The sequence below is a fragment of the Leptosomus discolor genome, chromosome 16, assembly GCF_034619465.1.
Source record: "Leptosomus discolor isolate bLepDis1 chromosome 16, bLepDis1.hap2, whole genome shotgun sequence".
NCBI classification, from domain to species: Eukaryota; Metazoa; Chordata; class Aves; order Leptosomiformes; family Leptosomidae; genus Leptosomus; species Leptosomus discolor.
This window is the reverse complement of record NC_141406.1, coordinates 335,790-357,581: the sequence shown is the minus strand read 5'-3', so window position 1 is coordinate 357,581 and position 21,792 is coordinate 335,790. Positions and strand designations below refer to the sequence as shown.

The following is a 21,792-nucleotide window of genomic DNA, read 5'->3' as shown; positions in this document are numbered from 1 at the left end:
AAATGGTATCACAGGAAAAAAACCAAATCCAACCCAACCACCGTCAGCAGCGCTTTAAGATGGCAGCCCGTGGTTGTAGGGAGAACAGCCCTCAGTTCCCCCAGCTGCATCCCCGCACCCGTGACCCAGCCAGATCCAAACCCAAACCACCCCCGTGTGCAGCTCACAAATCCCCCGTTCACCGCGCACGGGGAGGCAGCTGCCTGCTGGTTTACTGCGGCTGTGCTCCCCCCCCCGCTTTCCATAGGGGTGTCTTTCTCCAAATCAGCTTAAAAAAAATAAACAAACAACACAATAAAATCATACTTTCTGGGACTCGTGAAAATGGTGTAACCAGCCTCGCTGGACTGCACAGAAACCAATCCAGTTCCAGGGCGTCCGTGAAAGATGTAGGTCAGTGGTGTAACTGGTGCTGGGGCACCTGGGAGGGCTTTAGGGGCCACGGGGCAGGAGCAGCTCCAGCACACGTGCTCCAAGCTGGGCTAAGAGGGTCAAGGGGATCCTTGGATGATGATCCCCCACGGTCAGCGTGGGAGTGGGCAGGGATGGCCGAGCCTCTCCAGTGACGCTGCTGGACTGGGAGGACTGGTAGAGGAGCTGCCAGGGCAGTGCTGGTTTGCCATGCCCCAGGAGGAGAGCGCCCATAAAGCAGGTGCAAGGGGACAAGGAGGAACACAAATTCAGAGGGGGAACAGCACGGGAATAGAGAGAATCGATGCTGGGGCTGCCACCCACCACCGTCTGAATGTCAGCGACGCTGACTCAGCGTGTGCCCCTCTGCCCCCAGCCCCGAGGTGCAGCTCAGGGCGGGGGGGTACCCAGCCCAGCTCCAGAGATGGCCAAACGGGACCGAGCCAATGATGACGGCAACCTCGGAGGCTTCAGGAGCCGGGCTCGCTGCTGTCGCCCACGCAGCCCCGCGACGCGAGCGGTGGGAGCTCCTGCGAAGCGCGGGGAGGGCGGGAGGCGCAGGTGCACCCCACGCTGCTTCAGGGGCGGTTCAATCACAGAGAGACGCTGAATTAAGCAGGCACTGACCCACTTGCATACTTGAGCCCTGTCCATGCTGGAGGGAGGGAAAGGGGCGCCCTGCGCACTGGAAGAGGGTGGTGGGCTGGTGCCCAGGAGCGAGCAGCTCAGTGTCCTAATTAAATCATTTCCCATCCTTGTGTTTCTAAATTATCCTTCCTCCCCCGCTCCCCCCCCCCCCAGCTCTCAAAGCAGCACAGACAAGCTGCAGGGCTCGTTTAAGGCTGGCTGTAAGTAATCCTCTCATTATCCCCCGCGATCCTCCCCTCCTCCTCCTCCTGCAGATACAGCCAGAGGATGAGGTAAGCACCGCGCTTCATCCCCAAGATGCCAGCCGCGGTGTTCCTGCCCCTTCTGCCAGCCAGAGACCGGCAGGGCGTGACAAGATGGCACAAGATGGCACACACCCTGGGTCCAGCTGTCCCCTCGTCCCTCCACGCGGCGCAGGGCACGCTGAGCCCGGGGGTGCCCGACGCGTTACGGGGATGCTGGTGCTCACATTCCAGCAGTCCCCACACCCAGGCTACGCTAGGGCCACCACCGCTCCTCCACCAGCCAGCTCCCCAGAAGGAGACCGGCAGAAGCCGGCGTGAGTTTTGGCCCCCGCCTGCACAAGCTGCCTTCTCAGAGAGGTGTCACCCTGCCTCACAGGACAGCACCGCCGGGATGTCCCCAGCCCCGCCAGCTGTTGGGCCAGGGAAAGAGGAAATCAAAACCAGGGCACAGGGACAGGCCTGGGGACAGAGCAGCGGGCCCAGCCGGAGCCATGGATAAAGCCGCGGTGGCGGCGCGCGCTGCACGGCCGACGCCTGCCGACCCTCGGGAGCGAACGGCAATGGCTGGCGGCTGGCCGCAGCCAGGTTAAGGCAGCACCGCGGGGGTTGCTGCCCTCACTGCGGGGCAGAGATGCCCGCGCCTCCAGCCCAAGCCAGGCGTCCAGAGCTCTTTGTGGGACCAACCTCAGCCCCTCTCCCAAACCGCAAGAAACTGCTGCAAGGAACCACGGCTTCACAGAGACCCGGAGGGGGAGAGTTACGCCAGGCTGCTCAGGGCACAGACACCATTCCTGCCCAACGCTCCCCCAGGAGCTCACAATTCCCCTGCTCCCTGAATCTCAGTGCCCAGGGTGACCCAGAGAGTGTCGAGAGGATCCGCTGGATTACACCAGGACCAGAGAAAACATCCCAGCGAGGGGAAAAGAGTTACAGCCCGTGTAACTCCCCGTAACAACCACCAGCTGATGTCATTGCTGAGTGACCACCGAGTGCCTGCCCTATTTCCAGGCAACCTGCAGCACCCACCCTATGTAACACGGCCAAAAGTGAGAGCACGCACCCAGGACAAGACCCAGGACAGGGGCTCTACTCTGGAGAGCAGGGGCTCCAGCTAAGGCCAAGGACCTGCGGTAGGGAGCAGCTGCAAAGGGGTCCCCAGTGCATCTGACAGGCAACTCAGCAAAGGCGCTCGCGGCTGCGTGACAGGAGAGCAAGCCCAAGGCAGGAAGCGTTTGGTCACAGCACATGTCTGGATGGGACTTTGCTTCCTACACAGCAAGCACACTTCTGGGCTGCACAGACCCCGCTGCGGCGGGCTATGGGTCCAAGCACCAGCAGCAGCTACAGCACGTGATGTTCCACCAGACAAATGTCCCTACACACAAAGATGATGATTAAAAAGGAGCCCCTGGACTTTCCCCCATGAAGAAGCTCTTTCATGTGCTGAAAGAGACTCAGGGCTGGTTGTGGCAGATTTTAATGTGAAAAGACAGAAAAACTTCTAAGCATCAGCGATGATGGAGGAGCCAATATCTGCACAGATCCTGCCTTAGCACTGCCCTGGCACATCCTTGTGTCGCAGGCGTGGCGAGTGGTACTGGGGCACTAGACAGAGGTGCTGAAGCCGCAGCCCTAAAGAGACTGGTGTTAAGCCACCGCATTCTGGGGATTACCCACCGCTTTGGGCTGAGTCCAAAGCTCAGCCTACGACTGACTTTTCCTCTGCAACTTTGTGTTTCCACCACATCTGAGAAGGAGGTTTGGGAAAAGTACTTTCACAGTATCACACAGCTCCGCAAGCTCTTTGTTCACAGGGATGTCCTAGAGGGGAAAATCGCTACAGGTAAGCAAGCATGTGGTATGATTTACCATCCCGCAGAAAATAGTCATTGCAAGACATTCTGTGCTCTCTTAACCCAAACACAGAATTCTGACACGAGGCTGTGAGATCCAGGGCTGTTAGCCAACACCACCACATTATGCGTAGGTATGAGGTTCAACAGCAGCATCCTGCTCCCAGGGCAAGAAGCAAAAGAGCTAAAGTGATCACGAAGCAGCACAGAAATCAAAGGAAGATACAGGTTTTCATGCAAGCTCCTCGCTCCACTGCCAAAAGACAAGGAGATAAAGTGGATAAAGGTGGAAAACAAGCAAACAAATAAAAAAAAGACTTGGAGGGAAAGTCAGGATGGATAGTAAGCTCAGAAGAATGGTCTATGGGAAGCGAGGTTAAAACAGCTGGAGAGGAGGAGGTACAAGGGACAGGCACTGAATGACAGAGGAAGGCTCAGTATTTCAGGGATCATCAGGCGGTAGGGCGGGCGCCTGGGTTGTTCATAGCAAAGGGTCACGAAGGACAAGAGCCACCTGACGAAATGCCGGTGACTGCAGGGCAACTCTTTCCTCCGAGCTCACCATCAGAGTCTCCCCGTGTAGTCCACGGTGATAGAGTCGCCGCAGTCAGCAGAGCTGGGGTGCGAGTCTCCTTGTCCTAAAGCAGACCCCTACACTTTGGTGTGTTAACTTGGCCTTAAATACCATCGATTAAACCTCCATCTATGAACAGATCTTGTGTAATCACCTCAGACGTGGTCACCTACACCGTATACGAGCTGGGCAAGACAAATGCCTCCTCGACAAACAACTGAGTAACTACTTCTCTTTTTAGAAATTAAAAGTAGTTGGTAACTAATTGATCCTAAGGGCAATAAGTAGCTCCCCCCAGTCTGTCACCCTTCCCCAGCTCTGGCCTTTGGCCAGCTGAAGCCTGCTGGGCTGTTCTGCTGGCAGAGCAGCCAGCTCCGCTCTCTCTCTAACCCCTCCCAGAGCTCCTCTGCCATTACAAAAGCTGCACAGGTTTCTACAGCAAGTGTTCTGCAAGTTTCCAGCGGGGCAGGAAAGAAACGAGGTTGTCAACCAGCGCAGAAGAAAAGGAAGCCATTGCCATGCTTGAAGGCCAGAAGACATGGGGAGAGCTGTTTGAGTGTAAAGGCAGCAGGAGGTGAGCAGGATAGGGGTGGAGAGAAAAGCGGCCATTGCAGCCTCCACAAGTAAAAATGAGGAAAAAAGGTGGAATAGAACTGGGAAGGAACCAAGTGAATGGCTGGTGTGTTCCTGGTGGCCAGAAGAGATGAGGATTGTGGCTGTGAGCCAGAGAAGCCCGCTGAAGACATGGAGGATCTTCAGGGAGGAGGCTATAGCAGGTGACGACTAAGGGCTGCAAAGCAGTGGATGGAGAGAAGATGGTGAATTTTTCATGAAAGACACGACCCGGGGAGAATGTGGCTCTGACAGTTGGTATGGAATGTGGCATGGGAGAGAAGAAATTCAGTATCTCCGTTTCTGAGTGTGTACCCATCACAGACAGCGTGGGAAGTAGAGGGACTTGGAGCACAGTTGTAGGGGGAGACCAGGAGTAAGGAGAAGATTTGTGAATCTTCACCCTGGAGACAGCAGCAGAACACATGGCTGGGGTTGCCCAAGGACAGCCATAGGTGGAGAAGATGCAGACTGTGCCAGTGAGGTGCAAACAGGAGATGGGCATAAAGGCTGAAAAGTCAGGGATTAGCAATGACATCATACGGAGTGTCCTGCAGGAGTGGACAGTCAGGACAAAAGGATGGGGGGATTCAACCCAGCACATGTAAGCCTGGTGAAACCAGGACAGGCCAATGCCCAGGGAGCAATAACGGGATTCCATGACATCACATGGCATCCCAGGAGTGCTGTGAACGCAAGGAGGTAACCATTAAACAAGTGTGCTTAAAAATCAGGAGCCAAAGGAAAAGAGCAACATGCGTTAACAAGGTCAAGACCAACAAGAAAAGACACTGGCAAAGGAAATCCCCAAACCACGAGCTGCCAAGGGGGGCAGAGCACCAGGGGTGCACAACCACCTGCTCGTTCCACTCTCACACCCGCCCCTTGGCACCTGCAATCCCCTCTTAGTGGCACGGAGCTAGACAGGACTGTTGGCAAACTCCCTTCTGCTGGGATTTTTCTCTCTTATTAAGCATTTCACACACCCATGAAAGCTGAAATAACAATCGAGGAAAAAAGCAAACGATAGTTCAGCGAACAGAAGACCATCACAACTAGGGAACTCGGAAGAACGGGGAAGGAAAACAGAAGAGGTAAAGCTTGCAAAGCTGTAAGAAAAGCCAGAGAATGAAGATGAACAAATGATGATAGCTTGACACTGGTTTTGCCTACAAAGAGCTGAAAATACTTTCCAGGAAATTGAAAATATTAACCAACCCCGCTCCCCAAAGGTCTGGGGCAACAGACAGCACTTTACCTGCCTTGCCACCAAACCTGTAACTCAGAATTTCCACTTTGCTGTTCGCTGTGACGGCATCCGCTAAATACTCCGCTGCGTGGTCATCAAAGTCATTTCCTGCGAGCTGGAGGGACGCAACGCCGTGTCTTCTAGCAGCATAGCGGAAAGGGCCTTCGCTCCTTCAACGCCCAGTTTGTTGTCAGATAAATCAACAGCTGGGGAAAGAAAAAACATCAGATCATCAAATCAGATCAGACGCCAGGCAGGCGCCTGACCTCTATGCTGCAACGGCAGGAGCAGTGGCAGACTTGCAAAATAAGAATGCTGGACCCGGTCTAACACGGGACTTTAGTAGGAACAACAGAAATTCATTTTTTAATTCCCAGCCTGTCCCTAAGACTGGCTCGTTCAAGCTTTGCCACGTGAATATGGAACATGAGACAAAAGTGCTCCTTGTATATCTGGGCTTCCCACTCCAGGCACAGCCGGCCCTCAGCAGTCACAGCGGGTGTCTGGGTTCCTCATCGCGGCTTGAAAAAACCAGAGCGTAGGCAGGGAGAGACAGCGGAGCTAAACGTAACAACACGAACGGCTGCGAGACACAAACGTGAAAGCATGAACTCCTCTGCCTCCAGAGAACGGATTTTCCTAGCACAGAAGCAACAGAACTCTAAACCTCTAATACTGAACCCAACCACTAGAAAACAAAAATCAGGAACTCCCAGTCAACAGGAGTTTCAGAGCACAGAACCTGTCCCCATCATCCGTGACGAGTTCCTGACAAAGCAGAGCAGGGTTGTCTTGTCACACGAGTTGTATTCTCAGCTGCCTAAAGTGACCTCGTTCTCTGTGAACAACATCGATCCCTCAGCGCACGCAGCCAGCACCTTACAGCAGAGTTATGCCGGTATCGTAGCAGGAGACTGGAGATTCAGACACTGGAACAAGAGCTTAATGCAAGTGCTGGAAAGTGTGACACAGCGTCACGACAAGGGCTGCCACAGACCCCTCCTGGCTCTGCTCCGCGCTCGTCCCGCAGCAGCACAGCACAGGGGCTTCCAGACTGTCTCTGCCTGTACCAGCCTCGGGTTTGGCAGGGCTTGTTGGTGCTGCTGGGTGCTGCTGGGCACCACCAGCTGCATCCCACCGAGCCGCCTTCGCTGCACCTCAGCTCTGCGGGCAGCGCCAGACCCTGCCACGTGTAACCCCCAGCCCAGACAACCTGTCCACGGGTAACTGGGAGCTGCTACTTAGATTATGGAAGGCCGGAGTGTCGACCCTGGAAATGCAGGGACTAAAAGCATGATCTCTGGACACAACGCCGCCTGCCTGAGGCTTCAAGTCGGGAGGTGCTGCTCTGCTTCTGCTCCCTGCGTCTGCAGGGTCTGTAGTCCAATGCTAGAGGCATTAGGCACGCGAGATGTCCCTGGGAAGGGCAGGCGTGTGCGGCTGCTAGGCCAGAGCTTCCAGATTCCCTCTAGATGGGCCCCTCTTCCACCCGTCCCTACTCAGAAGCCCCATTTTCTTAGACTCAAATGGTGCAAATTCAATTTACAAAGCCTTAACCATTTGTGCTGGTTTTACTGGGATCGTGTCCATTTTCTTCACAGTAGCCAGCACAGGGCTGTGGTTTGGATTTGTGCTGAACAGTGTCAACAACACCAGGACGTTTTAGTTCCCGCTGAGCGGTGCTCACACAGCGTCAAGGCCTTTTCTGCTCACACCACCCAACAGCGAGCAGGCTGGGGGGGCACATGGAGTTGGGAGCGGCCAAGGCCGGGCCGGCTGACCCCAGCTAACCCAGGGATATTCCAGGCCACGGGACATCGTGCTCACCAGTAACACTGGGGGAAAGCTGGCCAGGGGCCACTGCTCAGGGACTGGCTAGGCATCAGGCGGTTGGTGGTGGGCAATTGTTTTTCATTTGCATCACTTGTCTTTCTTGGGTTTTATTTATCTCTTTTTTATTATTTTCCCTTTCATTACAATTCATTGTTGTTTTCATTTTATTTTATTTCAAATATCAAACTGTTCTTATCTCGACCCACGAGTTTTCTCACTTCTACCCTTCCAATTCTCTTCCCGCCCACCCTGCTGGGGGGCAGTAAGCGAGCGGCCGTGTGGTGCGCAGTTACCAGCTGGGGTTAAACCACGACACTGTTATTAACCACATCCTCCAAACCACCCAAGTTCCACGGGGATGTTTCTGATCCACAACCCAAGCAGAAATTTGGTCCTCCTTCTGGCTTTCCAGCAGCTTCACAGGAATAACAGGCCTGGGCTAACCCCAGTTAGTGGCACCCTAACTTCACCAACGTAAACGCTACGAAAACAGGTGGAGAAAGGTGATGAAGCCGCACAGCTCTCAACACTCGCCGTTCAAAGAGCACCCCAGTTCTGGCACCCTTTTCACACACACGGCCGCTGTGCCAGCTGGTTAAACCCACAGGGAAGCCAGCACAATTTCCTCCTCTACAACACATCCACCAGAGAAGGGCAGATGGGGGAATACCAACCCGAAATGTAGCAGTTTTCTTTCAGCATCTCTGCAATCGCAGCCGGCCCCTCTCCCTGCAGCCAGTTGTCCCTCAGGTCTAATGTGAGGACAGAGGTATTGACCATCAAGGAAAGAGCTAAAGCCTTGGCACCCTGCAACAATAAAACCCCCAAATGGGTCACCTAAGAGTCTCACTGGCTTCACAAAGCTCTTGTTTCACCTCCCCTTAGTCTGGCAGGGCACAGGGGGATTTCATAAAGCCATCAGCACAATCGTGCAAAAAGATTCCTCTTCCACAATTGTTTAAAGCTAGACTGGAAAAGCAAATGCTGAATACGATTTAAGATATTTCAATTCATTTACATTAACAAAGAATTAATTTCTCCTTGTATAAAAATGTTGAAAAATACTTCTGCTGTCAATATTCATGACACAGGAAAAGGAAAAGGTCCTGGCCCGCTGTGCCTGATGGTGTACCTCTCTGGCCATCACTTCTGCCCGGCAGTCCCCGAGTACAGCCAAAGTAAGAGCCCCTTTAGCTTGCTCATGGCTGCTCTGAATCCTGACCTTGACATTTAAGAAGCCTGAATGGCATCAAAATCCTCATCTCCACCAGTGGGAACTCTTCATTTCAAACATATTTATGAGGGCATGTAGCGATGGGACGAGGGGTAACGGCTTTAAACGGAAAGAGGGGAGATTTAGATATTAGGAAGAAGTTCTTCCCTGTGAGGGCGGGGAGGCCCTGGCACAGGCTGCCCAGAGCAGCCGTGGCTGCCCCCTCCCTGGCAGGGCTCAGGGCCAGGCTGGACGGGGCTGGGAGCAGCCTGGTCTGGTGGGAGGTGTCCCTGCCCATGGCAGGGGGGGTGGGAACTAGGTGTCCCTTCCAACCCAAACTGTTCTATTAAACAGAAGGATGGCAATGACCTTGTGATTACAGATACTGCAAAATCAAACTATTTTCTCCAGCCTTGGCTATCAGACACAGGCAAATGAACTGGAAGGGACCTCAGAGAACTGTTCCAGATAAAATAAATTTAACAAAACAAAAAGGTTTTATCACCAAAAGGGCTGCAACCTTCTCATGGTCCAAACTGAAATTTCCAAAATGCTGTGCCCACTGAAAGCTGCTTTCATGGGTGGGACCACCGGACACAAACCAATATGTGAATGAGCAAAAGTTTGAAATTTTTTCCTAAAAATATTAACTTAAAAAATGTGGAGAACCCCAGGGGAGACAACATACTCTCAGGAAAAATTCTCAACCCAAGGGGGAGGATGGGTAATGACACAGCGGCACACCCCATCCTCCCACCTCCCCTCCTGTCCAAGGAAGGAGACAACTCTGGTTCCTGAGCCCTGCAAAACAACCTGCTGACAAAGCCCCACCGCTCGCCAAACACCAAACCTCACGGGGCCTAACACTGGCCCCGAACCGCTCTCTGAACCGCCAGCAAGGCGGAAAAGGGTCCTCGGCACAGCCTTGACCTAAAACTTGGGTTGATCTGGTACCCAAAGGAGTTACAACGTTTTCAGCAGTGGGAAAGACAACACTGACAGTCTCTAGGTTGGGGTGTTTGCACTGGGTTCTGGGGAGGGACCACAGCTAAGCGTCACAGTGGGGTGACAAGGGGACAGTCCTGGCTGGGCGATGGGGTTTGCAGCCCCTCTGACACCCCCGAGCCCCGCAGCAGGTGTCCCTCACGTGGGGTGATGGCGCTGCCGTCCCTCACCCGCGGGCCCAGGCCACGGTGCCGCAGGCTGAGCGCTGGGCCCGGTGGTTGCCGCGGGAGGCCGGAGGCCGGAGTCACGCCGCAGGCCCGGCACGCAGCCAGACACCGGCTCTCTCCCGCCGGGCCGCCGCCGTCGTCCTCCTCGCCTGCGGGGAAAGAGCGTTGGGGAGAGTTTCACCGAGTGCTCCCGCAAAGACCCAGCGCCCGCCGCGTTGTTGCTGCTCCTACACCGCCCCAGCGGGGCCGCCGCCTAGGCCCGGGCCTGCGCCGGGCTGCTGCCTCCCAGGACCGGCGGCACAAGCCCGGCGGCCGCTCGGAGCCAGCCCGGGGACACCGCCCGCGGAGGCCGGGCCGGGGCGAACCCCAGCCACCGGGGCTCCCCTCACGCCGCACCCGAGCTCCCCCCGTCCGCGCCGGCCCCAGCCGCCGCCGCCATCTCTGGCCCGAGCCCACCGCGACGCTGCCATGGCAACGGGGCGGGGCGGGGCCGCGGCGCGGCGGGGCGGGGCGGGGCTGCGAGGGGCGGGGCGGGGCTGCGAGGGGCGGCGCGCGGCTGCGAGGGGCGGGGCGGGGCTGCGAGGGGCGGGGCGCGGCTGCGAGGGGCGGGGCGCGGCTGCGAGAGGCGGGGCGGGGCTGCGAGGGGCGGGGCGGGGCTGCGAGGGGCGGGGCGGCGCCGCGGCGGGAAGCGCGGGCAGGGCGGGCAGCCCGCAGTCCGCCGCCGGCCGCCATGACGGGCGCGGGTACGGGCGGGCCGTGCGGCGGCGGCGGGCTGCTCGACTACAAGACGGCGAAGTTCGCCTTGACGCGGAACCGGCGGGTCGGGCTCCTGCACCGCCTGCTGCAGCTCGGCGTGCTGGGCTACCTGCTCGGGTAGGGCGGTCCCCTCCCTGCCCGCCGGGCCCGGCCTTCCCCGGAGGCGGTGGGGTGGCCGCGGGTCCCCTCAGCGCGCCTCGCCCCACCCCTGCCCCTCCGCAGGTGGGTGCTGCTGGTGCGGAAGGGCTACCAGGACACTGACCCTGCCCCCCGCGCCGCCGTCGTCAGCAAGCTGAAGGGGGCGGCGGTCGCCGAGGTGGGGGGCGCGGGACCGCGGCTGTGGGACGCGGCGGACTACACCCGGCCCCCGCAGGTACGGCCGGGCCCCGCGCTGCGGGCGCTGCAGCCGCCCCGGGGGAGGGAGGGGGTTGGCAAAAGCTGTGGGGACGCCCTTTAGGAGAGGAAGGGCGACGTTAACGCTCTAAGTGCCAAATTTGTGGTTGGCTCTGCTGCTGAGTAGCCCCTGTTGAAGGTGCCTTCTTGCTCCACAGGGAGAAAATGTGCTTTTTCTGGTCACCAATTTCATCGCTACAGCCAAGCAGGCCCAGGGCACCTGTCCCGAGGTGAGTGAGCTGTGCTGTTCCTCAGCCCAGCACTGTGCTGGGTCCGATTTATAAAGCCAGTCAGTGCTGCTGTTCCGTAACCATACGGGAACTCAGCAGAGCCCAGGGCAAGACCAGATAGAAGGGAAAAGTGGGTTTTTGATACCAAACAAAACTGTTTCCCCTCGTTCTCATTGCTCCATAGATCTTGCTCGCTCATTTGCACTTGCTCTGTTATGCCTGCATGACCCAAGACGCATATCCAAGCAGTCTGACCAGAATCACTTGTGGTGACCACAAGGACAAGGGACATGGGCTGTTGGGGCCTCACCAGCTCTCTGGGCTTCTTGCAGGGTGGTGACACTGATTTTTACAGGCTTTCTGCTGCCTTTGGACAAGGGCTGCTCTGAGGAGGCTGAGCTGTGTTGCTGTTGCATCTCTGCAGCGCGGCTGGCATCAGCACTGCCATCCCAGCTCATGCCTTTCTCTCTTACCTGTGTTCCTGCTTGAGTCTCACATATATTCTTGGTTTCTTGACTTGCTGCTTCATTCTTTTACCTCTGTTCTGTCATTTTTTCCTGATGCTTTTACACAAACTCCGTGGATACCTGTGTCATGCTTCCTTCATAACTCTCTGCGGCAGGACTAGTATCCGCTCTATCTTACTGTCCTATTTTTAGGAGGGACTGAGCACAGGGTCTAGGTGGTTTCCCAGTCAGCCAGCACTTGGTGGTATAGGTTCTCAGGGAGAAATCTTCCCTTTAAGGCTGGATGCAGGCCAGCTCCTCAACTGAGCTCTCCCAAGCTGGATCCTGCTTGGCAGACAGGAGCAAATGTCTTTTAAGCTAAGCCACTGCTGGCACCTTGTGCCTGAGCCAAGCACTGTCTGTCTTAATGGTCCCTTCGGCTCTTCTTGCTGCGGCCTGCTGTGCTGTGCCCAGCCTGATCCTGCTTCCCAGCTTGCCCTGTGCTGCAGGCTGCTGGGCTGGGCTGCTCTCCAAACACAGAGGCTGCAGGAGAGGAGGAGCCACCCAGGTTTGGGTCAAAGAAAATGGCACTAATGATTCCTCTTTAAAATGCTGAGAACTCCTAAAGTGCTGATAGTTGCAGAACAACCCCAGGGGAAGCCATGTGCCGTAGAGCATTTCAGGGCACTCTCACAGGCAGTCAGGGGCGTCTTTGGATGCTTATTTTTGCAGTGCACAAGCCAAGGGTGCAGAGCAAGCAGAGCGTTTCATCCCGCTGCAGTGCCGCGGTGTGCCTGAGCGCCTGCCGCAGCCTTCACCCCGTGCTGCTCGCCAGCAGTTTCCCAGTTCCTGGCTTTGGGGCTGTAGCTGACATTCATGTTTGGAAAGCTTTGAAGATTTAACAGTGACAGCTTTTGACTTCGCAGTAAGTTCTGAATATTCTCAATTGCCAAAGTAGTCTGTGCTGGCAGACCAGGGAGAAGTCTGGCTGGGGCCAGAGGCAGCACCCAAATGCAGGACGGGTTTTTTTTTAGCAGCTGATGTCTGTGTTGAGCTCAGGTCTGTGGCTGAGCTGTGACTTAGCTCTTGAGGAAAACTTTTGATGTTCATCTCAAATACTTTGAGTGGTTGGAAACCCTCTGCCCCCATTTGCAAGGTGCTCTGAAGGCTGGTGGAGGTGATCAAAGTGGACTCAGAAGGCATTAGTCAGATGCAAGCTCTGGGGCTAAGGGACCACTTCACTTAAATCATGGTGATTTAAATCCAGCTGGGCCCGGCTCTTCCAGGTCCAGGTGCTGCTGGTGGGCCTGCACATGAGTGGCACTGGTCCCAGCCCCAAGCAACGCAGGACCATGTCCTCAGGGGTTGAGGGGGGGTTAGATTTTGGGAGCAGCCTCATCCATCTCGGTTCACATGTGGCACTGCTGGCGGTTTGCTCTCCCAGAAGGCTCACTTTGCTTCCCGGCCCCTGGGACGTGGCTGCATAGCCGTTGAGGGCTGGGGGTCAGCAACTGTTTCTAGTGGGGTTAAGAATAAAGCCATTTGCTACACACATATTTGTGACTACAGAAAGTAAATACGAAACTCAGCCCAGAGGTTCCTAGTGTTGTGCACAGATCTCTGCTGCCAGCACAAGCACCTCTGCTGCCCTTGCCTGAAATCACTCCTGTCCCAGGAGCACAAGTGCTACAAACTCTGAGCAGCACCTGAGCTCTGTTGTGAGCACCTTGGGGGATGCCTTCTGAAAACGTGTTCACGTGCTTGTCCAGAAACCTCTTCCATGTGCTGGTGTGCTCATGTTCCTCTCTTGTCCCAAACCTGCAGCTCTTGGGTAGGTTCCTAGAGAAACGTGTTACTCCTAATTTTCTCAGGGTTTCAGACCCTTCCACGACCAAGATGCAGCAATGGTTTCAAGAGCTTCAGGAGCACAGATCCAGGGTCCCGTGGGGGCTTTTACCTGAGTCTGGGTCTCTTTGCTTCTCTCACAACACGCTTGTGGCACACGTAACCCGGTTTGGATCATGGAGAATGCCAGCGCTGACAGGTTGGGTTTTTTTTTTTTTCAAGACTCATTTCCACTGGAAGGCGGTAGGGGAGGTTGAAACCTTCTTGGCCAAGTTTTAAGTTTTCTGTAACACCATCACAGACTTCAGTACCTGAATTTCTCCCAAGCTTTGCAGCTTGTGTGCCCCGAATACCCAGAAGTGTCTGTCAGCCAAGTGGCACTTGTCATGTGTCCTGTTACCTGGGCTTGGGAAGGGACTGACACGCTCATCTGCAGGTTCCAGGGTCCTTCTGGAGGCTGAATCCTTGACATCTGGTTTGGATCCAGGATGACAAATAAGCACTCTCAAGAGTGCTTATTACAGCGTCGTAGGCGGGTGCTGCAAGCTACGAGTGTGCCATCAGCGGGGAGGAGGGGTGTAAATCTGGCAGCCACCCTTCTCCAGCAGTCAGGCAGGGCTCCCTGGGCTCTCCAGTAGTCCTGTGGGCTGGCCTGAGATACCCTGTCTTGCTCCCAGGCCACCTCCTCCCCGGCCTATGTGGCCTGACGTTTGCCGTGAGTCACACGTCCACGTGCACACCTGCATCGCAGCAGCTGGTGCCCGGGCACGAGGGTCCCTGCGACGACCGGTGGTCCTTCTCAGATTACCCAAATTCTGCCTTTTCCATGCCTTTTCTTCCTCCCCTAAATGTCCTGTGCAATCCCAAACTGCTCTTCTCCTGCATCTGATGATTCCCATACCCCTGGGCAGTGACTGCCCCCTCCCAGCCCAAAGGTGCTTCAGAGAGCTGATCCTCTCAGCTCATGGTGGTGGGTTTCACACCTGGAACAAGGGGCTGAGGTTGTTCTGGGCAGACCCCCTGCTTCTGACTCCATCACTGGGGTTTCCCCCCCTCCAGCCTTTGGGCCTCTGTGCCCCTCTGGGCTTGGGGAGGTGGGTTTCTGATGGGCTGGTGACCCGTGGGAGTAGCTGGGGGAAGATGTGACTTGTATTCCTCCACCTGCCGTTGTCTCTCTGTGTGTGAATGGGAGCTTTTTGTCGCTCCTGGCAATCAGAAAGGTCCAGAGTGAGGGTGAAGCTTTCTGCTTTACAAAACTTGTGTTACGCTGTGTGTAGGGTCTTTTCAGCTCTTCGCGAGGGGAACTCTGATGGTGCTTTACAAGGTGCTTAACGGGCTCTGCCACTGAGGCCCTCCTGAACCCAGCTGTGCTTGTCCCCGATTCCAGCTGAAAGCTCTGAGGTAGCTCCTGAGGCTTCCTCCACTTCGGAGGTGGAGGCAGCGAGGGCCCCAGAGAGCGCAGAGGCAGGCGGGAAGGATTGCCCCTCGGAGATCCCTCCCCCTCGCTGGCTGGGGGCTGCCCGGGTGCTGGACATGGTGGCTGTCTTTTGGAAGCGCTGGGAACGTGCTCGGGGAAACGGGAGCAGCAGCACAGAAACGTGGGTGAGTGACCACGTGGCCTCAGGTGGCCGCGCAGTGACAGCTCCTCTCTCTCTCTCAGAGCCCCTCTGTTCTCGATGCGCTGTGCACGGAGGATGCAGACTGTCCTGTGGGAAACCCAGTGGTTCGTGGCAATGGTACTGGGTGTTTTGCTAAAAACCCCCCATAAAATCGTTTAATTGCTCATGCTTGGTAGGAAGCAGAGCCCCAAAAGTGCCTGATTGCCCAAGGTCCGTGCTTTCTGTAAGCGTGGACCGAGTGCTCACCAGACGTTTGCTCTTGGCCAAGCCTCGCAGCGACCCGTCACGGCTGGATGAGCCAGTGCTGCGGGCACGAGGCACTGTCACCGCAAGCACAGGGGTGCTTTGTGTGTGCCGGTGGCTGCTGGAATGGAAACCCATGTGCCGTGTGATTGGCAGGTTTCCCTTTTGTAATAAAACCTGACTTTTATCTCATGCTGATTAATATGAGCGGCCCGTGCGAGTTCAGCTGGAAAAGGCTGTTTCAGCTCCAAGAGGCCCGTGGCCAAAGCTCTGCGTGTGGGGATGCCCCGGCTCGTTGTGCTCCCACCCAGGGCTCGGGCGGCTTCCGCAGCCGCGGGGCAGGAGGGGCTGCGCTGGACGGGCGGGCGCTGACAGCAGCGAGTGGCTGCTTGTCTTTGGAAAACAGCTCCTGTCGTTTGGCCCCAAAAGAAGGTTTCCCAGGGGAGTTGTTGGGGGATGGGGGGAGACACCAGAGATGATCCCAGGGTTGTCTTTGTGATTCAGGCTTTGAGAAGGCGGGAACAAGGCTGTGTCCAGGGCACCATTCCAGGAGGGGAGCTGTGGAGAAGACGTTGCAAAAAGGAGTAGCAAACGCTGTCCACTGTCTCCTTTCTAGGGATCAAAACTGGGAAATGTGTGATGTTCAACACCACCTGTTCCACCTGTGAGATCTATGGCTGGTGTCCGGTGGAGAACGCCACCCTGCCCAGGTGAGGCGCGGGACAGCAGGCTGTGCGAGCTTTGACTGCTTTCCTCTGGGCAACCAGGGGCCTGATCACACCTGCCCGAGGGGCAGCCAGGCTTGGGGAGACCTTTGACGTTGATCTACCAGTCAGTTAAGCCCAGAGAACTTCATGCAAGAGCGTTTCTTGCAACTGTCCCTTGTAGCCAAGGTCCCGGGGTTGTGGAAGGGGCTGCAAAGCGCGGGGAGAGGGGAGGCGCCTTGGCCTGTGCGGGGTTTGAGTTCATTGGTGGTTGTTTTCCAGGAAACCTCTTCTGGCTGAGGCAGAGAATTTCACTCTTTTTATAAAAAATACTGTCCACTTCACCAAATTTAACTTCTCCAAGTAAGTGTGATGTTCCTCCGGCCGGACCGTGCCTGCAGCTGCGTCCAGCCTCTGCGCTGAGCGTCTCTGTTGGGGGCTGAGCAGCCAGGGTGTCCCCGAAGCCACGGGCCACCCAGGAGGGTGGTGGATCGGGCGGTTACGGTTCAGGATGGTGTGTTCAGGAGAACACTGGTCACTTCAGCGACACCTGTGTTTGCAGGTGTAAGGGTGGTGGGATGGGGAGCCCTCAGAGAGCGGCGCTGGTGTCCCTCTGCCCATCTAGAGCGCTGCAGGCAGAGCCGGACAAGGCTAGTCATTCCCTATGTCTCCTTTTATCCCATGGTTTTTTGCATTATAGTCCCTGCAGAATGGTTTCACAGAGGCCCAGTAAAGGGCTGCACTGTCCCCCCAACCCCAGGCGTGCTGCCTGGGCAGCTGAACTGCCCCTGCTGTCACCCCCAGAGCGCTCGCTGCAGCTGGGAGCGGTGGGAGCTGGATGCCAGGGAGAAAAGGAGAAGCACAAAGGTGGAGGAGAGGAGCTGGGAGGGGAGGGACCATGGCAGGTGCTGTGATAACTCTGTATGTGGTTCCTCTGGGCCGGTTTCCCTCCACCCTCTCTCCAACGGCAGCTTTAGGAGAGGCAACGACTGCCTCCTGCCAAAGCAGGAGCTTTAGTGGTCCCAGCCAGCGGGAGGGTCTTATTTTCAGTCCTGCAGCGGGGCTCCCTGACCTCCCACGCCCATCACAGCTCCCCCTCCCTCTCTCCTGTCTCAGGTGCAATACTTTGCAAACCAGTGACCCCACCTATTTCAAGAGCTGCACGTACGATCCGGTCTTCAACCCCTCCTGCCCCGTTTTCCGTGTCCGTGACATGGTGGAGGCAGCTGGAGAGACCTTTGGAGACCTTGCACTGCTGGTACTTGTTCTTTTAAAAGCGGGGAGGATGACTCCAAATTCCCCGAGGGTGTGGGGTGGGAGACAGGACTGACCCCTGAAATGCTGAGGGAATGTGTGATCTGTGAGTGTCTGAGCCATGAGGAGCTCAGCGCAGCACGTCTCTGATCCCGTACTTCTCCCGCGGTAACGTGTGTTTTGCAGGGGGGGAGCATTGGAGTTCGCATCGAGTGGGACTGCGACCTGGACCGCCCCGCTGCCCGCTGCCAGCCGCAGTACTCCTTCAGCCTGCAGGGCAGGAGGTACAATTTCAGGTGAGGGTGCTGGGCCAGGGGCCACAGGAGCGCACGGCGGTTGCCCCAGGTCTCGGTTTTCCCGCCGGGCGCAGCGCAGGGCGCAGCAGGGACAGCTCAGCGCAGGCTCTGCCCGTACCGGTGTGCCGCAGTGGGTCCCGCACCTCGTAGCTCTGCTCCGTTCGGTGCTGTGCAGGGCACGATCTGCCTGAGGGCAGGGGCGCATGCCTGTCCCCACCCTGAACTGGGCGCACTGGGAGCTGTGTGCTCCCGGTGACCCCGGCCTGGGTGCTGAGTGGACGCTGACGCCCCACTGCTGCTGGTGAGTCGCGGCAGCACCTGCGTCGCCCACGTCCCAGCGGCCTGGAGGGCGCAGGGTGTGCGCAGGCAGGCGGCGGCGCCGGCAGCCCCTTCCCTTGCAGAGCCGCCGTGGCTTTGAGCCGCGTCCCCTGTCTGCCGCAGAACCGCCTCCTACTACTGGGACTCCCAGCGGCGGCTCTACCGGAACCTGCTGAAGCTCTACGGCATCCGCTTCGACATCTCCGTGCACGGCCAGGTACCGTCTCCTCTGCAGACCCCGCATGCACGGCCCTGGTGGCCTTGTCACTGGGGCTGACTCCTTGCGCCGCTCCCTGCTGCTTTCTCCGTCAGCCAGCCCCACGGCTTCCTGCTGGCCTCGCTTTGCCCCACCCTGGGGAGCTCTTCACCTCTTTCCAGAGTTTTCTAAGCAGAGCAAGAAAAAAATAGCCTCTCCCATTTGAAGAGAAGCTTCTTGGTAATGCCCTGAGCAGGGAGGCTTCCCTCGTTGAGGGTGTGACATGGGTGTTGTGAAGTGCCGGGGCCTGTAGGCCAGGTGAGCTTGTCAGGGCAGAGGGCCTGTGGGCATCTCGGAGGGTCTCGTGGTGGGAGCATCCTGGCAAAGTTCAACCTGAACTTTTCTGAACCTGGACAATTTATCCCTTCTTGATTAATTGTACCCTTGGGTAGAAAAGTCATGGGCATGATGATGGCTGACGCTGCTCTGTGCAGCATTGCTGACAAACCCCATGGTGCAAGATGGAGCCTGTGCTGAGGGGACTTGCCACCCCGAGGGATGTCCACAGCTGCTCTGTCGTGCTTAGCAGTGGCCTCTTCACCTGAGGAGGGTCAAGCACACAGCGCAGGACGGAGTGCACCGCTTCTGGGCAGGGACACTGGGTCCAGGAGGTGTGGAGCAGGAGAGAATAGCCAGGAGAGAGACAGGAACCCAAAAAATCTCCTTCCTCGGCGATACCGGGCTCATCCGAGCAGAAGGGGACAGATCACATCAGGGCCGTGTTTGCCGGGTTGCAGTTCTGTGGGTGGCAGCTGCTGGGGCCCTGCAGCAAGGGGGGGGCTCCCGCCGTGCCCACGGGAGGAGGTGGGTCACAGTAACCTCTGCTGCCCCCAAGGCACGAGCTGCCTCAGTCCCCTCTGTGCCAGCCAGAGGGGTTTGGAGTCAGGCAAGCAGCAGATGGGTTCCTACAGCTGGGCACGGAGAAATGACCCCGGTTCCCCCAGCACCTCTCTGGCTTTAAGCACGCTGCCCAGCCGGGCTTGGCCCGCAGCCCTCTCACCGCTCCCCACCCGCTTCTTCCCTCTCCACCCACTGTTTCTCACCAGGCTGGGAAGTTCAGCATCATTCCTGCTGCCGTGAGCTTTGGCACCGGCATCGCCTTCTTTGGTGCTGTGAGTACCTCAGACCTGCTCTCTTCCTCCGCTCCGTGGGTTGGGATTTGCCACTCGTCTGCTGTTTCCGCCTCCTGCCTGGGCCCAAGGCTTCCTGGCGACCGCTGGCCCGGGAGGGGAGGTTGTCTGGCAGGGTGTTAGCTCCCGTTTTCCCTTTGGTGACCGTTAGCAGCAGTGACACAGCTGGACTGAGGGTCCTGAGCGCTGCCAGGGGCACGTCTCATGGCGGCCGCGTGTTTGCGGTGACCCGGGGAAGGCGCTTCGCCGGGGCATTGCTGGCTGCTCTGTCCCAGCTGCCTCGGCCAGCAGGAGCGAGCAGCCCCTCTCTGTGCTTCCCTCCTGACTCTAAAGGGAGCCGGTGTCCGGCTTCAGCACGGACAAGGCGTGGTGGTCAACCTAGATGGGGCAGCCCCTCGTAGAGCACTTCCCTTTCAGCGGAGTAGCGGGGAGCCTGGGCTCCCCCCCGCCCCCTCTTTTGCCCCGCCCGCGCTCGTTCTGGTCCCTTACGTGGCTGTGACAGTGGCCCTGCTGGACCAGCACTCGCCCCCCCATCCGTGTGTCGCAGCCTGGAGGATCACGTCTAACCCCCCGTGCGGTGGATGGGAGCGGGTGGGCTCACAGAGGAGCTGGTGGGGCTGCCTGGGCCAGAGGCAGGGCAGGCTCGCTGCCCCCAGCGCTGCCCCCAGCGCTGCGCAGGACGTTTCACTGCTGACTGCCCTCTGCGTTTGTCTGTCTCCAGGCCACGGTGGTCTGTGACCTGGTTCTGCTCTACCTGGATGCGAAGGCTGACGTCTACTGGAAGGAGAAGTTTGAGGAGGTAAGAATGGGGCTGCGTTGGAGAGGTGAGGTTGGAGCAACGTTTTGCCAGCAGGTTTAGTTATTTTCTGCTCCTTGGTTAAAACTCGATTCACAAGATCTGGGAAAACCCCGGTGGAGCCGTTCTTTGAGTCTTGGGCTCGGTGGCTGGTCTGAGCTGGACCTGCCAGCGATTAAACTCTGACAAGTTTGGTGAGAACAGGCAGCAGGGGGCAAGAGAGGGACCCAGCTGGGGCCCGGGCTGCAGGGAGGGCTGGACCACGACCTCAGCTACTGTGAGGCAGCCCGGAGTCCCAAGGGGACCTTACCCCAGAAACCTGACCTGGCTCCACGTTTGTTCACCCCCTTCGGGAGTGAATCTGGCCAAACTCCGTGTGGAGGGAGGGCAGCTCCGTCGGCGCTGACGCTGCGGTTAGGTGCCGGGTGTTCTTGCTGGGCGTGGTGCCGCTTTGGCGCTGCCCAGCCCGGGTGAATTGGGGAGTCGTGGGGGGTGGGCTGGGAGGCCTCTGCAGAGCTGGGCTTAGAAATCTCTTGGGACAGAGATCCCCCAGCTCCTGGTGAACTGCCCCAGGGCTGCACGATCCTACTGAGGGGGGGAAAAAGCTGTTCCCGATGCCTGATCTCAAACCATGAATGGAGTGGGGGTCTCAAGCAGTGAACCTGGTCACGCGGGACTGAGCAGAGCAGTGCAGGACCACCTGCCTGGGCTGTCCCCTTGTCTTTGGCATGCTGAGATGCCCCCGTCCCTTTCGCAGGCAAAACCCCCTAAAGGGAAGACTGAGGCTGCAGCTTAGGGACATTGGGAATGTTCCCCCACCAGCACCCTTTGCTCCGGAGCAGCCTCCAGGTAGATGCGATGGGGGCACAGCTGCGACCCCCGTGGAGGTGGCCCAGTTCTCCTGGCCCACGTGTGTGCTGCTGGGGTCAGGCTCTGCCTGTCCTGGAGGAACGTGTGCAGCAGCAGCAGTTCTTGGCTCCTGGAGCACAAAGCCACCCCATGTCCAGCTCCCAGCCCTGACCGAGCAGAGCTGCGCTGCAGGAACTGGAGCTTGCTGGGGAGCACCTGACCACGCTCAGCACAAGAGGCTTAAAGCACTTTGCAGGTCCTCATGTTCCAGAGGGCCCTGGGCCTTGATTTCCCGTGAAAAGCAGGGATGCAATGAAATAAAGCTGTTGAGAAAGCGGGAGGTGGCTCTGCTCAGTCTCTGGGGAGGGCTGCGAAGGTTTGGGGGGGGGCAGCCTGGCACCTTAGTGGCACCCTGCGTGCTTCCAGCTGGGGTGGCTTCGCCTGAGCCGCCTGCATCCTTGGGAGCTCGCCAGGGAGTAGCAAGGCTGCCCCCCTGCCCCCAGGCTGGGCTCAGGGCGGGTTGAGAGCTGAGCTGAAGGGGGCAGCCCTGGGCTGGTACCTGCTGGCTGGGGGGGCCAGGGGCTCCCATGCCCTGTGGTTTCTGCTAGGACTGACGCTCGGCGTGGACAAGGTGGGGTGAGTCTGTGCGTTTTGGAGGTGCTGAACCCTGCGCTCCCCCTGCCCCCAGCTGTGCCGGCCCAGTGCAGGGCAGGGATCGGCCGGGTCCGTGCCTGGGGGGTGCCCCAAGAGCCCCACAAGCCGCCGAGCTGCCAGGCTCAAAACCAAGAGTGCGGGGAGGTGCAGCAGGGGTCTGAGCACCGTTTAATACTCCCTGGGTGGGATGGAG

At 57.9% G+C, this 21,792-nt stretch overlaps 1 protein-coding gene across 1 annotated transcript; it reads left to right on the top strand.

Annotated features, from left to right (window-relative positions):
- Positions 1 to 10,540: 10,540 nt before the first annotated feature.
- On the top strand, positions 10,541 to 21,283 carry P2RX6 (purinergic receptor P2X 6). The gene is made up of 12 exons (XM_086474409.1): positions 10,541 to 10,683; positions 10,789 to 10,939; positions 11,118 to 11,189; positions 15,141 to 15,216; positions 15,959 to 16,052; positions 16,329 to 16,409; positions 17,163 to 17,304; positions 17,487 to 17,596; positions 18,038 to 18,131; positions 19,217 to 19,282; positions 20,022 to 20,099; positions 20,854 to 21,283. The coding sequence occupies exons 1-12, from the start codon at positions 10,541 to 10,543 to the stop codon at positions 20,890 to 20,892; spliced, it is 1,146 nt and encodes a 381-aa protein (XP_086330535.1). The 3' UTR covers positions 20,893 to 21,283.
- Positions 21,284 to 21,792: the final 509 nt, after the last annotated feature.

Excerpts from the sequence above, each read along its gene's own strand:
- P2RX6 (XM_086474409.1), top strand. The coding sequence starts at position 10,541 with ATGACGGGCGCGGGTACGGGCGGGCCGTGCGGCGGCGGCGGGCTGCTC. Across the intron at positions 10,684-10,788 it reads GTGCTGGGCTACCTGCTCGG|GTGGGTGCTGCTGGTGCGGA; the intron begins GTAGGGCGGTCC and ends GCCCCTCCGCAG. Across the intron at positions 20,100-20,853 it reads GGAAGGAGAAGTTTGAGGAG|GCAAAACCCCCTAAAGGGAA; the intron begins GTAAGAATGGGG and ends TCCCTTTCGCAG.